Source organism: Euphorbia lathyris, chromosome 1 (genome assembly GCF_963576675.1).
Source record: "Euphorbia lathyris chromosome 1, ddEupLath1.1, whole genome shotgun sequence".
Lineage (NCBI taxonomy): Eukaryota > Viridiplantae > Streptophyta > Magnoliopsida > Malpighiales > Euphorbiaceae > Euphorbia > Euphorbia lathyris.
Window position 1 is genome coordinate 33,848,495 of NC_088910.1, and position 16,003 is coordinate 33,864,497.

General features: G+C 35.9%; 1 protein-coding gene across 1 annotated transcript; it reads right to left on the reverse strand.

Moving 5' to 3' along the window:
- Window positions 1–93: 93 nt before the first annotated feature.
- On the reverse strand, window positions 94–8,910 carry LOC136227387 (inositol polyphosphate multikinase alpha). The gene is made up of 4 exons (XM_066016041.1): window positions 8,791–8,910; window positions 8,471–8,549; window positions 4,208–4,336; window positions 94–1,437 (listed from the first exon to the last, which is right to left on the reverse strand). The coding sequence occupies exon 4, from the start codon at window positions 1,371–1,373 to the stop codon at window positions 447–449; it is 927 nt and encodes a 308-aa protein (XP_065872113.1). The 5' UTR covers window positions 1,374–1,437; window positions 4,208–4,336; window positions 8,471–8,549; window positions 8,791–8,910; the 3' UTR covers window positions 94–446.
- Window positions 8,911–16,003: the final 7,093 nt, after the last annotated feature.

Genomic DNA, 16,003 nt, shown 5'->3' on the forward strand with positions numbered 1-16,003 from the left:
AATTTTGTTGCAGCAAAATCAGGGGAAAGCAAAAATCAACTAGAAAATGGAGATAAACAGATTCATTCTACATTGTATTGTACTAAGAAGCAGTGATATATGCCTTTTGTTGTACTCCATGTTTCAGGAAAAAAATTATTCAGATATCAATCATTACAACAAACATAACATAATACAGCTTACTTTCAAATAAACTTTTCTGATCAGAGTACGAATTCAAATTTCCAATACCATTGACTAAGAAAAATAAATTCAAATGGGTTTGCAGTGCACAAGTTTTCTCATTTTTCCTTGGCCAGAAATACAAGAATAGCAACCGAGAAGCTTTTCCCTGTCAATACGAAGATTGTCTGTTTCATAAACCTCGATGTATAAATTAGGATCCCAAATAGCAAAGGTAATTTAATCCTAAACCCTTCACTCCTTCAGCGCTGCAAATGCTCTGTTCACTCTCTGCTGTTGTCTACAGTACCAATACAGCTCTTCTGAGAGTCTTGCAAACAAATTTTGGTTCCACAGTCATCTGGACCAGTAAGCATCTCGGAGATAAACTTTATCAAAGAGCAAAGTCCGCCCAAGAAGTTATGATCAATAATACCTTTGGCTTCCCCAACGTGTGCAAAGTCGATAAGAGTAACTCTGGCGCCTGAACCTCCTCCAGCTAGAAGCGAGTCCTTTTCATAGAACATCAGAACTGAACAAGAATTGAAATGGTAGATAGTTTGATCTTCAAACCAAGCCTTTAGCTCCAATAACTGGGCCAATATCCCACTAGAACCACCATACACACTTGATGCAAAAGTACCATCTGGTTCCAGATTTGATTCACCAGATAAGTTGGATGACACAAACTTCCTCAGAACCTTCCTAACCCCATCGACACTAAGATTCTGCACTGCTTTCCTCTCAGGTTGCCAGAATTTCGATTCTTTGTCATTATACAACTGCAAGCCTGATATCCTAAAACCCAACTCCAAGCTGCTGGTTTCTCTATCTTTCTTAAGGCACCGTTGGATATACTCTTCAGCTGCTGCTGGGTACCACGTTCTGGAACCAATCTTAACATCCATGATACATGGGTACACAATATTTGCGATGCAATCCTGCATGACAAGGTGGGGCCGCAATCCAGATTTATTAGACGCCTCTAAGAGTTGAGTGCCATAAAATTTCGGAAAGAATTTGCGGATGTGAGCTGGAACCCTTGTATTGGAAGAGAAGGATGTGTAGAAGGCCACCTCCCTAGAGCCACGATCATCATCCTGAAGAGGCTTATAGAAGCGCCCTGAATCATCTATTTGAGGACCAACCAATCCATCACAGGCTCTGTGACCTGCTACCTGATGTTCCGGAATCTTAAGCATGTTGTCCATGTATGAAGAATGCCACAGCCAATAGTATGTCTTCACTTGTTTTCTATGTGTTCAAAAGAATAATCTGCAAAAAATCATCCACAATTATGCAGTGTTAACTCTCTATGCTTAAGTTTTCAAAATATGCAATGCTGAAAAGAGGCGCAGTTTTATTAACTACATATAGAGAATATGATACCAATCACCAGTCAGCTATAGACACAAGACAATTAAGTTCGCCACATAGAAGCAGGGGCCAATTAACTTACCCAAAAGGCATGGTATCAGATCTTAACTGGCCGATTGCTTTCTTGCAGTTCGCATGTTCAGAATTGGTAAGAAACATTGCAGTCATGTCATGTAAATTAACATATGGAAAAAGTAATTCCAACTATTAAACAAGACTATTGCATGTATAGCACATGAATAGGAATAAAGATATGCAAGTCACAAGGCACTAGCTTATACACGTGCACATTTGGAACTAAGTATGTGCAGCACAGAAAACGAGGCCAGTAAAACTGATCATAATTAGCAAACTCTGAAAACCCTTGCCATCAGAGAATGTGGACTCTCCGTCACATTTGCTAGCATCCATTCACCTTTGACACCTTGGCACAACTAAAATTTCCACTTCATGTTTAACAATTTTCTCTCATCTCTTGTTTACCTCCAATTTATGTATGTTCCTCACCTCTGATTTCTCCTGCTTTTTGAATCTTTGTGTATTAACACCTGCATTCACATTTGGTTTCTCTCTCTTCAAGCCATTTTCTCATGCAAGCCTCCTAGAGTCTCTCTCAACCTAAGTGATATCTCTTCCTCATCAAACGCTAGGAGCATCAAAACAGGTTAGCAGGCCATAAACGGGTCGTGCTGACACTGACAAGATCCATTTAATAAACGGATTGACGCGACCCATTTAATAAACAGGTTGACTCGTTTAACCCGATTAAGTAAATGAGTAAACAATGAACTAAATGAAGCAGAAAACTCAGCAAATTGAACACCAGGAAACAACAGCAGCGGATTGAAAGAAGTGAAGCAGCTTATCAATATTCATAAAAACAATCATCAGCAATAGTAACTTCAATTAAAAAAAGAATAAATTTTGCAGGTAAACAATATTAAAAGCTCACACTGGAGTTACTAAGTCCGAGTATATTGGAACTTGGAAGTTTTCGTTTATGAACCACGCCTGCAAAACTAGGGCATTACTAAATCTCTAAAAACTCAACAACCAAACACAAATTCCACGAATTCATGGGAATTCAAGAACCATAGAGAATCTCAAACTCTCCCATATTAATGAACAAGCAAAGAAACCCGGCATGTGATTTAATTGAGAAAGATAGTAATGATGAAACATAGAATCAAAAGCATTTATCTTAAAAGAAATCACCTCCAGAAATGTATTTTCCCTTCTGTGTGCGACAGTGGAATGGAAGAATGGATCTTATAAATTAAATCGGAGAAGGGCAGCATAACAAAGAAGATGAAGGAAGAATGGATTACAAATTAAAATGGGTTGAAATGGGCAGAGTGGCGGAAAGTACTAAGAAATTAGAAAGGAAAACGGCAACATTAACATAAAATTCAATCAGTCCATGAAGGAAAAAAATGTGAAATGCACCTAACATCGATAACAGAAAGATTTGGACGGGGCTTGAGGGTTAACCAGATGGAGGAGAAGATATTGAGTAAATCACATAAGCAGACAGGTCGGAGGTGGAGGACGAGATGTTTGCTCAAGTCCAATACTAGCACTCATTTGAAAGATTAAGAAATGGAAATTTAAAAGCTAAACCACTCATGTGGAAATCAAGAATGTTCCATTAAACCATAAGAGGAATAAACCAAGAAGAAAACCAGACGAATAAGAAGCCAGACGAAGAAAATTATAAAACCAAGAATCTGAATTTCTTTCTTCAAAAAAAGAATCTGAATTTCTGAAAATTGAAAGCAAATTCAGAAACTTACCCTTACCCAAAGGCAGCGGCCATGGAGAATTAGTTAGAAGAAGCAAATCAGAGAGGGGATGGAGAGAAGCAAGAAGAAATTGGAGCAGGCATTGAGGAGAGAACAAGAACAATCAGGCACCGGCAGAGACGAGGATTGAGGAGAGAACAAGAACAAACGGTCATCTAACTAAAAAGGTGGGCCTGACGTTTAAAAAGGTCAGGCATTTAGTATAATTTTTTCTTTTTCCACGAAGCATCCGATTCTCCATTTAATCAAATGAATGATCGTGGGAAGTAAATGGCACTGACGTGTCAATATTTAAATATAAATCATGCTCTTTTCTTTTTTTTAAAATATAAATTATGCTTTTTCAAAAAAATAAATACTACGTATAAATTATGCCACAATATCACTTAACCGAAGCTGAGTTCACAAAAATTGATTTCATGGCACAAAAATCGAAGACGCATGGTTTCGCACAAATTAATTACTAGTTCTCTACCGGAAAACATTCTCTACAGTTTAACTCTCCGGTGTTTTAGCCCCCTGTGCCCTAATTATAAAAAACACAGTAAATCGTCTCAGATTTGAACAATGAACTGCACCAAATGATAAGCAACAACTTGGTTGCCTTTTCAATCAAATGATTCACAGAGCATTTTGCTCAAAAACTTCTGGAAACTAAACGAGGTACACAGGAAAAGAAGAAAGACATTTAGAATAAAAAGATGATTACCGCGGTTAATTGATGTATTACTGACAATCACATCTAAAATTAGATAGAATAGAACTGAACATATATATAAACACATCCACCATGACAGAATAGAAAACCCTAAAGAATATAGGCATTGGTGAACATTAACGACACCAAATCAAGGAATTCAAGTTACCTTTCAGGTCATCGGAAAATCACTCACTCAGGATTCTGGACAGATCGGTTTTCAGCCTGAAAATTGCCTGAGAAATACGCATATAATTTCTCTGATTGAAGATTTTAAGCTAGTTTTTGGGTCCCAATTCTAACATAGACAAAAATATCAATAGTGAGTGCGTAGATTGCGGTTGGATTGGAATAAAGTTTTGGATCGGCAATTAGAGCGTTCGATTGAAATTGGATTTGAAGATTGAAAAATAATCATGTACATGTAGGTCCAGAATATTAATATATGCCAAGTCAAAGGCTGAAAAGCCTCTTTTGTTGACTTCTTTTCTAAGCCAAATAAGTTAGAATTTTATTTTATAAAATGGCAAAAAGCATTTCATCTTTCCAAGATTTATTATTTAACTAATTAACTAACAGTGTTAGTAGTATTAATTTATTAAATAACAAACAAACTGTTCCACAACTAATTGAATCTTAAATATAATTAACATTTTATTTAGTATCAAAGTCAAATAGTCCAATAGAATTTTTTTTTTTTTTATCTTTTATCATTTACTAGAGCAAAGTCTGCTTCGGGTAATCAGAAACTATAATTAATATAAATTTAAAAAAAAACATATGAAAAATAAAGGTTATTTTGCAAAGTAATGAGTTTGCATATTTGGTGCAAAAAAAAATGATTAGTTTTATTATTAGTTATCTAAGAAACGCCTTTCAAGTACATGAGAAATCTTTTAGTATGTTAGAGACGCCAATTACATGAAATTGATATTTAATGTGATTTACTAAACCCAGCCCTAATTTTACACTTCTAGCCCCGTGAATAGACCGAAATACCCTTTGCACTAAATTTCAAAAAACCCAAAACCTCTCAAGAAGCCGAAACGATTTTTGCTCAAATCCGGACAAATTAGTGAGCCGAATCATGGATGGTGATAGAAACCGTAAAGGAAAAGCTAAAATGGTACGATTTACCGCTTTATTTCGTTGATTTTTGCATCGAATTGAATCTGTTGTGCTTTTTAAAAATTTCGGCCGGAATCGCAGTCGGGCGTATGAACATCACGCCCGATCTGCGGTTCGGGCGTATGAGTATCACGCCCGACCAGTGGTTCGGACGTGATAGCCACATGCCCGAACCAATGGTAGGGCGTGATGCTCATACGCCCTAACCACTGATAGTACGTGATGTGCATACGCCCGACCAATGGTTCGGACGTGATTCCCTTACGCTCCCGTTTTTTTTTAATAAAAATTAATATTTTTTAAAATTTTAGTAATTTAGTTTAATTTTAGTAAACATTTAGTATAAATTTTAGTATAAAAATTAATATTTTTTAAAATTTTAGTAATTTTAGTAAACATTTAGTATAAATTTTAGTATAAAAATTAATATTTTTTAAAATTTTAGTAATTTAGTGTAATTTTAGTTTAATTATAGTAAACATTTTAGTAATTTAGTGTAATTTTAGTATAATTTAGTATAAATTGAGAATAATTATATTATAATTTTATTAGTTTAGTAGTATTTTAGCATAATTTTATAATTTTAGTATAATTTACATTATTTACAATTTTTTTAATTTAGTGTTTTTTTTGTAGACGGAGCGGCCTACTAGGGGTGGGAAATCCATCCCGTCATCTGCTCGTCGTCTAGATATGGACGACGAGGATGATACACCACAGCATACGAGATTGCGTGGTATAGATATTTCTGGTCGTAGGAGAGGGGCTGCGACGGAGCAGGTGAGGAGGGGGCCGATTGCGGATCAGGCCGATATTCAAGGATCAGAGGGGGCGACTGATTTTGATGACAGAGAGCCCGATAGCGATTCTTTTCAGGACTACCTGGATGTGGCAGCCCGGTCAGTGCGACAGTCCGCTGTTGCACATGATCGCGAGGTTGAGGAGAGCGATGAGCAGCCGACCCCGGGGAGACAGCCGACCCAGCGCGTAGGAGGTCGTTTTGCGAGTACATGTATTTTAGTATTGTTTAGTATTTTTTAATATTATTTAGTATAATTTTAGGATAATTTAGTATTTTTAATATACTCAGCCTATCCCAGCTGAGCATATTAGACCTGATAAAGGAGTACGACCATGGAAGTCGTTATCGTACAGGCTCACGCATTCCTTAGTCACAGTTGAGGACACCTGGCGGAGATTTCCATCAACTCGGGGCATTGATCGGAGGAGATGCCGACCAGTTGGATACGATCCCACTGCCTGTGATCCTGCTTATATGGATTGGTATAGGCAATATTCGCATCCCCATCTCCTTCATGCACCACAGGCTGGACCGGTACAGCATGCTCGCGCCAACAGCGAATTTGTAAGTTTATTATTATTTAATATTATTATTTAGTATTAGTTTATATGTGTTTAATTTTTAATATTTATTTATTACTTTTTTTTTTGCAGTGGGTTAGCTGGTTGTGGCGTGTCACCCAACTATCGGCTACCCACCGATCTGACGAGGATGTTCCACGCATTAAGAGGGAGATGGATGAGTTTATAGATGTGTGGCGTCGGGCGAGCTGATTTTTTGTTGTAGACATTCATACATTTAAACACTTTTTGTTGTAGATATTAAATTTACTCTATTACGTTTATATAAATGTTTATGTTTATTTTAATTTTTATGTTTTTAAATTTTTTTTGTTAAGTACATTTATGTAGTTACGGGCTTAACGGACTATTTACGGGTTTAACGACCTATTTACGGGATTCATAAGCTATTTTTTTTTGCTCTCTCGATACACGGGCGTGTGAACATCACGCCTCCCCGTGTGGTCGGGCGTGATAGCCCTACGCCTCACCGTGTGATCGGACGTGATAGTTCCACGTCCGACCACACGGTGTGGCGTGGGGCTATCACGCCCGACCACACGGGGAGGTGTGATGTTCACACGCCCCACCATGAGGTGAGGGGTGATGTCCATACGCCCGTGCATCGAGAGAGCAAAAAAAAAAAGCTTTTTCCACCCCAAAACCTATGAAAGGGTAATTTCGTCCTTCCACGAGGCTAGGGGTGGGAAATTGGGGCTGGGTTTAACAACACCCTATTTAATTTGTATAGAATAAGATAGATCCACTTTGGTATCTTATTGAACAAAAATGATGATATTATTCCTCCATTAATTAAAAATTGCGATTTTTGGGGACTCTTCTCAAAAGTTGGAATCAGTCCTGTGAGGAAAAAAGCTAGATGTCGTCGTTACACCTTTAATAAATATATTCAAATTATTAATTTATTTAATTAATTTATATTAATAGTTAAAATTGAAATTTAATAGAAAATTAAAAAATTAAATAGAATATTGAAATAAGAAATAAAGCAAAAAGCATTGGTAAAATTGTACGCCTTTATCCCAAATTTCATATCATATTTCCGGTATTCTTATACTTGGATCTCTACAGAATTATATTTTCACAATTATACATCTTAATTGTGAATACATGATAATCGTTCCCGTTAACTATGTTCTTTCCATCATAAATTAAAGTTTGCTTATCCATTCTCTCCCCTTCCGAGCTAAATTATCATCTAGCCCATAAGAGAATCCAACCAAAACAAACAAAACTAAATTATACTTCTAGAATAAGCAAAGGTTTTAAGGATAAGAGTTTCGAAATCCTCAATGATTTTATTACGTGAAAAGAGTCTTACATTAAGAAAAGTTTTTTTACTCTACCCTTAAAAATCTTCACGTTCTACTACTATCTTACTCACTCAAAAACTCTTAAACCCACAAAAAGTCTTACTCTCCGCTCCCTTTTATGCGCTACACCCTTCTTCTTCTCCCTTCTTTTCACGTTTCCTCTCACTAAGGAATAATAAAGAAAAAACCTTCTCACCTTTATTTGTCATCAAATGGATAAGTTTTCCTTCTCTTCTTCTCCATTCTTTTCATAAGAAACTTTAATTCTTAAAAATTTTCGTTTTGAGGTCATTTAGGTGTTGTTTTGTTAGGAGATAGAGTGGATTTTTAGAGAGAGAAAACTAAAAAAAAATTGATTTTGAAAAATAAAAAATACGGTTTCATGGTAAATGTTGTTCTGAACAATTTTAATTCTTGAATATTTTCATTTTGAGGTTGTTAACGGTCACCTCAGAGTTAGTTAAAATTTAACGAGAACATTGGATCCATTGGAAAAAAGACAGATCTAAAAGATTAAGATCATCAGATCCGGAGAAGAGCCAAAATAAAATCATACAAAACTCTAAATCTAACACATGTGAAATCATAGATCGAAAAATTTAAATTACCTGATTGAAGAAGGAGCGCCGACAGAAGTTAGGAATCGTCCACTTCATGTATGGAAAACCCATACGAAAATGAAATAAACTGAAAAAAATACTCACCAAATAAACAAAGAACAAATTAGAATGAAAGATTGGCATCATGTAACACATTTACAACCCTTGACTAAAAGAGAAAGAAAAATTAAATTTACATGCTGGAAGAAGGATTCAAGAATCCAACTGTAGGGAGATCGTTGGAAAAGAAATAATCAACACACAAAAAGAAAAAGGATCTAAAACCAATCTCATAAATAAAAAGAAGACAGGAGATTCAAAGAAATTACCCAGGCAAGAATCGTGAAGCGGGTCTCCATAGATGTGAGAAGAGTAAAAGGAGAGAAACCCAAAATAAGGAAATGATTACGCAGAGACAACAGTTATTCAATAAAAGCTGTTAATCAAACTACGTCGTTTTGTGGAAGGTTAGGTTGTAATTTCTTTTAGCATATAAGACCATCTCCAACAACCTCTTAAATTGGTTCTTAAGTTAAAATTTGAGGAGGGAGAATAAAAAATCAGCTCCAACAGTCTCTTAGTGGCTCCTCAAATCACTAAGAGACTCTTCATCCTCTCTATTAATAGAGAGTCTCTCTCCACCTCTTAGTGTCTCTTAATTCACTTTTTATTAATAATTTATTATTGAGAAGTCTCTCTCCTTACACTATTGGTAAATATAACAACAATTGATAATTTTAATGATAAAATAATAAATAAGGAATTGATATAAGGAGTATTGTTGGAGATAATATGTCTTAGTGACTCTTAAATCACTAAGAGTTAATTATTTATATTATTTTTAGAGAGTGCACTAAGAGTCTCTTGGAGATGCTCTAAGGACATAATATATAAGGAAATAATAGGTATCTTAAAAGGTTGAAATTGAATTCAATTTTACGGGTTAGAATTGAAAAACAATAATTGATAGCTATTTTTAGAAGCAAAATCAGCTAATTTCTACTACCTATTCAACCACTACAGATAGCTATTTCGGAAGCAAAATTAGCTAGGATGCGAGAATTGCGAGTGAAAATTTGACACTTCAATGACAAATTAAGGTTCGGAGTCGTTAATTAGTACATTAAGTTTGTTTTAATTATATATTACTTGATTAATATAAGATAGACGATAAATTTCAGTAAGTTTGTTCAAAACGACTGAATTTTACTTTTATAATCCAAATCTAGCTTAATTTTGAAAACGTTTACATTGGTACGTAAAAGTTGGACAAATTGATTTGTGAACCATGTGCTTTTTTGCAGAAAAAGTAACTAATAGCTACCAACAACAACCAACAGCAAACATGAACAATTGAAACAAAAGCGTCCTAAGATTACATCATCTATTCATTGACTGCAACAACATTGGTTCCTAATTTGTTCATGCCATTACAACAAAAATCACTGTGTTATGGCATGATTCTTGAACAGTTCTCTTAAATTGTTTGAACCAAATTCTCATGATTGCAGTCAAACTGGATATTTGTCTATCAATAGTATTTCAGAATCAGAACTTAAAAATTATACCGTATATGATATTTCAAGGGACATTGCGCAAGCATGTAGCCAGGGGCGGATGCAGAGGGTCAAAGGGGGCATTTGTCCCCCTTCATCCATTAAAAAAAAAAATTAAATCCAAAAATAAGGGTTAAAGTGCAAAAATACCCCTAATGTTTTGGGTCATGAGCAATTTTATCCTTAACGTCTAAAGTGGTACAATTTTATCCCTAATGTTGGAAGCCAAGAGCAGTTTTACGCCTAATGTTGATAAATTGGGTCAATTTGAGAAATAATTCATCAAACTGTCTTCTCGGTCATGAATAATAGTGTCTGAAATTGATCCAATTTATCAACGTTAGAGGTAAAATTGGTGCAAAATAATAAAAAAAATGACTGTATTTTATAATAGTGTCTGAAATTGATCCAATTTATTAACGTTAGGGATAAAATTGCTCTTGGCTACAAACATTATGGGTAAAATTGCACCATTTTAGATGTTAGGGGTAAAATTGCACCTGACCCAAAACGTTAGGGATATTTGATACGTAATAACCTGAGAATCCCGGAAATGGATGATTACGAGTCGGAAACATTATAATTTACGTTTTTTATCAAAAAAAATCATGAAAATAATGCATGACAATTGAACGATTTTGCTTTTTTCGTCACCAAAAATTGAACAATTTTGTATTTTTTGTCATAAAAAATTGAACAATTTTATATTTTTTGTCTAAAAATTTTTTACGTAGAATTTTGTCCCCTGCTCCCTCAAATCCTGGATTCGCCACTGCATGTAGCAGATGTAAATAGCAAAAACATGTTCCAACTACCATGACTACAGTGAATTGAAATCTCTTGCCACACAAAATAGAACTAATATGATAAATAATTCGTAAATACTAAATAGTTACCATGCAATGCAACAGCTTGAAAGATGTATGTTTCACAACTCAAATAAAATGTTCATGCAACATCCATTTGCTTCTTCTTTTTTCATTTGAAACAAACACAATCAGGCATTATAACTTTCAAAAGAGGGAGGAGTCTGACTACTATATCAATTTGGTCTCAGTAGTATCAGTTGAAGTTACATATGCATCATCAATTGGGCAAGTGGCATGGAGGAATGCATAAATGATGCAAAATTGAAGAAAAAGCACCACATCAAATCATATTGTAATGAAATGAGCAAGAATATATCCTCTAATAACATTAATAATGATATAAAACTAAGTTGGGGAACTTTGTATCCAAACTTTCACATATGTCAACTTTTCCTGTGGGGTTTTTAGAGTGGCAATTGTACATCATCCAATTTATTCTGTGAAATCAATTTCTTGAATTTTTTTTTAAAAACAAACTTAAACTGCAATGGTAACTCACCGGGAAAAATGGTTGTACCTCAGTTCTATTGTATGTAATTATAAATATCATTGGTACTAAAACACCAATTAACCAAGGTTATTATGAGATCAGAAAAGTGAAATATAATAAACTCTCTTATTTATGATATTAAGGTACAAGTATTTATACTACTAATTACAATGTTGATTTACTATTCTATCCTTAATATATTAATACATTAACACCCCCTCCTCAAACTGGAGGCTGTGAGGAAACGAGACCCAGTTTCGGAAGAAAGAAATGAAGCGCCGCTGCAGATAAAGGTTTAGTGAGTAGATCGGCGAGTTGAAGTTTAGTAGAAATATGTGGAGTGGACAGAAATCCGGAAGTAATATGATCACGAACAAGATGACAATCGATATCCAAGTGTTTAGTTCGTTCATGAAATACTGGATTAGATGCAATATGAATAGCGGCTTGACTGTCACAATGTAGCTGTATAGGTAAGAGAAGCGAAATTTGAAATTCGCGGAATAAATATGAGATCCATTTGAGTTCACAACTGGTGGTTGCCATACTGCGATATTCGGCTTCAGCGGAAGATTTACTAACAGTAGGTTGCTTCTTTGCCTTCCAAGAAATAAGAGCATTCCCAAAAAAAATACAATAACCACCAATGGATCTTCGTGTTTCTTTACACCGACCCCAATCAGCGTCGCAATAAGTCGTGAGTCGAAAATCCGAATTAACGCCATAAAATAAACCATAATGAAGCGTGCCTTTGAGGTAGCGCAAAAGATAGAACAATGCCTCAAGGTGATTAGAGCAAGGTTGGTGCATAAACTGACTAAGCTGTTGAACAGCAAAACCAATGTCAAGGCGAGTGAAGTTTAAATAAAGTAGTCTTCCAACAAGCTTGCGATACTGATCGGGAGTGGGAATAGGAGTGCCAAGAGCAGGGTCCAAATTAGTACAAGATTGCATTGGACAAGGGGAGGAATGAGCGGAAGCTAATCCAATATCAGAAAGCAAGTCAGAAATATATTTTTGTTGGGATAGAAAAATTCCCATTTTATTTCGAGCAAGTTCAATGCCTAGGAAATATTTAGCAGGGCCTAGGTCTTTAATAGTAAAAAGAGAGTGTAAATGGTCTTTGATGTGACAAATAACATCCTCGGAATTACCCGAAATGAGTATATCATCAACGTAAACGATGAGGATGATAAAAATGTCAGGTTTGGTATACGTGAATAAGCAATGATCACAAGATGCTTGAGTAAACCCAAATGCGAGAATTTTAGATGTAAATTCTTTATTCCATTGTCGACCCGCTTGTTTAAGACCGTAAAGAGATTTACGGAGTTTACAAACCTGACCAGGTTTAGTCTTTTGATAACCCTCCGGAGGGTGATTATAAATGTCTTCATCCACAAAACCATGAAGATAAGCATTATTTATGTCAATTTGGTGAATAGGCCAAGCTTTGGCAACCGCAATGGCAAGCATGAAGCGAACGGTAACAACTTTTGCAACCGGAGAAAAACTCTCCAAATAATCGATACCTTGAATTTGATTATAACCACGGGCTACTAAACGAGCTTTGTAACGGTCAACTGAACCAACAGGTTTATGTTTAATACGAAAAATCCATCGAGTAGAAATAGCCTTCTTACCATGAGGTAAAGAAGTAATGTCCCATGTATCATTGTCTTCTAATGCTTTTAATTCAACATCCATGGCTTGAAGCCATTGAGGGGAAGAGGCTGCCTGTTTGTAATTGGTAGGTTCCGTGCATGTATTAATAGTAGAAATAAAGGCGGAATGCAAAGGACTGAATGGGGGTAAAATGGGAATGGAGGCAGAAGATACATGACACGAAGAAGTAGGAGAGTGTGTAGAAAAGTCTTGAAGCCAAAATGGAGTTTTGAGAGGTCGTCCAAAACGAGAATTACGTTGAGGAGGTGGAAGTGTATTTGGAACAGAAGTAGAGGAAATGGAAACAAGTGGTGTAGTGGAAATATGATTGTTAGGAACTGAAATGGGGGTAATGGAGGTGCTTATTGGAATAGGTAAAGAGGATTCCTCAAGAGTTTGAGTGATGGGAGATGAACTCGAATCAGGAGAATGAAAAGGAGATGAGTGAGATTGAGTATGATTAAGTGGGGTAAAAATAGGAACCTCATTAGAGAGAGTAGGGGAGAAAATAGTTGGAACATGAATTGTTGGGGAAGAAGTAACAATAGGTGTTGTGGAATGAAGTATATTTGTTATGGGAAAGATGGAATTGGATGGGGAAGCCGTAGCTTTAGAATCAGAAGCGTGAGAAGTGTATGGAAAATGACTTTCGTTAAACACTACATCACGAGAAATGATGATTTTATTTGTATTAAGATTGTGATAACATAGAGATATTATCCCAAGGACTAAAAGGGATATTCACCTCAAGAACGCCGCGTATTGATCCCCGAAGGAGAGCCGGCAGGCGGATCTCCACGGATCTACTCGGAGAGATCCGCTGGCGGACCTATGAGGTGAATCTCTTCATTCCCCTGATTCGCCACTGTAACGGCTGGTCGCCGACTCGGCCATAAAGATCATTAATAAGTTATCAATTAGCTAACCTCCAGGTTAAAGATAACTTGTAACCGCCATTAATGAAGCATTAAAGGAGGCTTTCTAGTTGCCTGAAGGTTACGACTTCCTAGCTATATATAGCCTGATTCCCTAGGCTATCAAGGTACACATTCTCACAACCTTTGTCAATTCAGTTTGTTTCCTTGATTCACTTTACTGACTTTGGCATCGGAGCTTCCCCCCATCGAACCCAACGACGCCCCCACAGGGACGGACGTTGATCAGAATTTCACTACTTGTTATCAGATTGTAAATCTTATATGCTTTATGGTCAGAAGCATAACCAACAAAAATACCGGGAAATGCCTGAGGATCCAACTTATCACGACAAGGGTGTAAATTAGAAAAGAAACAATGACAACCAAAAACTTTAATAAATGAGTGATTGGGAGATTTGCCATGTAATTTTTCATAAGGTGATTTCCAATCCAGTAAAGGAGTTGGAAGTATATTAATGATATGTGTTGCAATTAGAAGTGCTTCGCCCCAAAAAATCTTAGGAAGCGACGCATGAAATAGTAATGCACGTGTGATTTCGAGCAAATGTTTGTGTTTACGTTCAACAATGCCATTTTGTTGAGGTGTATATACAGATGATTTTTGATGAAAAATGCCCCTATTTTTGAACAAATCTTGACAATTGTGATTAAGAAATTCAGTGCCATGATCAGTTCGAACTTGTTTAATTTTTGTGTTAAATTGATTTTCAATTAACAAAATGAATGATTCAATGGCAGAAAAAACATGAGTTTTATCGCATAGCAGTATAGTCCAAGTAGCACGTGTATAGTTATCCACAATGGATAAAAAATATTTTGCTCCCGTAAGGGTAGCAAGTTTATAAGGCCCCCAAAGATCCATATGAAGTAATTGAAAAGGAAAAGTAGTAGATATATCTGTGCGAGAAAAGGACAAGCGATGTTGTTTTGCCATGGGGCAAACATTACATGGTATATTGTTGGAAACAGAAGAAATAACAGAAATATGTGCTAATTTTGCTGCCGAAGCATGGCCTAAACGATGATGCCACAAAAATACAGAATCATTGTTAATAACAGCATTAGTAAGTGGTAATGTCGATGAAAGAGATGGAACAATGTACTCTTTATTACAAACATAGCGAGCTGTTATGGCAGGATCAAAAGATTGAGATGTGAGGTAATATAGGCCTCCTTGAAAAAAACCAACAGCAATAACAGTATCAGAATGACGGGCCTGAAATAAGCAAAAATTGGAAAAAAACCGAAGCACAATATTAGAATCATGTGTTAAGCGTCCAACAGACAACAAGTTGTGAGTAAAAGTAGGTATGTGTAAAACGTCCTTCAGTATGAATTCAGGACGAATTTCAATAGAACCAATATGTGCAATTTTATTTTTAGATCCATCTGGTAAATGAACCCAATTAATTGCATTAATAGAGTTAATGTGAGTAAAAAGACTAAGCTTATTACTCATATGAGATGTAGCACCAGTATCACTTATCCAAACAGATAATGGAGTAGTAGTAGAATGTGATGTAGAAGAGGTACATGCGAAACCAGAAAAGTTTGCCAAAGGCATATGAGAAGTGGATGGTTGGTCATCTCCATATTGTTTTGGATTGTTGTTCTTCATCACTCTTTGAACTTCAGATTGAACCATTTGAGCAAAGCCATGAGGCATGGGAAAGTTGGAAGTGTTGGTGTGCCTTAGTTCATAGGCATAGGTTCTTATAAAATGTATTTGTGTCACATTAATAAAGGCATTAATCTAGTTCATTTATATCTTGTGCTATAATATGAATAGAGAATCCATTGATTGATAATCGTAAAACCATATCCCAAGTCTATTCTATCATGGGAATGATTAGGACCACAGACTTGTATATTCGACGACTGTATGGTAGTTATTGATACTAGCCATAGCACTTGATAAGTCAGTTGTGAATATGGGTACATGTTGTATACATGTGACTGGATCGATCCGCCCGAGAAAACTACATGGTGGTTGTGTCATTAGTTTTCTTGAGTAGGTCTCTAAC

What these genes read in the sequence shown, in the direction of transcription:
- LOC136227387 (XM_066016041.1), bottom strand. Translation starts at nt 1,373, where the DNA reads ATGGACAACATGCTTAAGATTCCGGAACATCAGGTAGCAGGTCACAGA.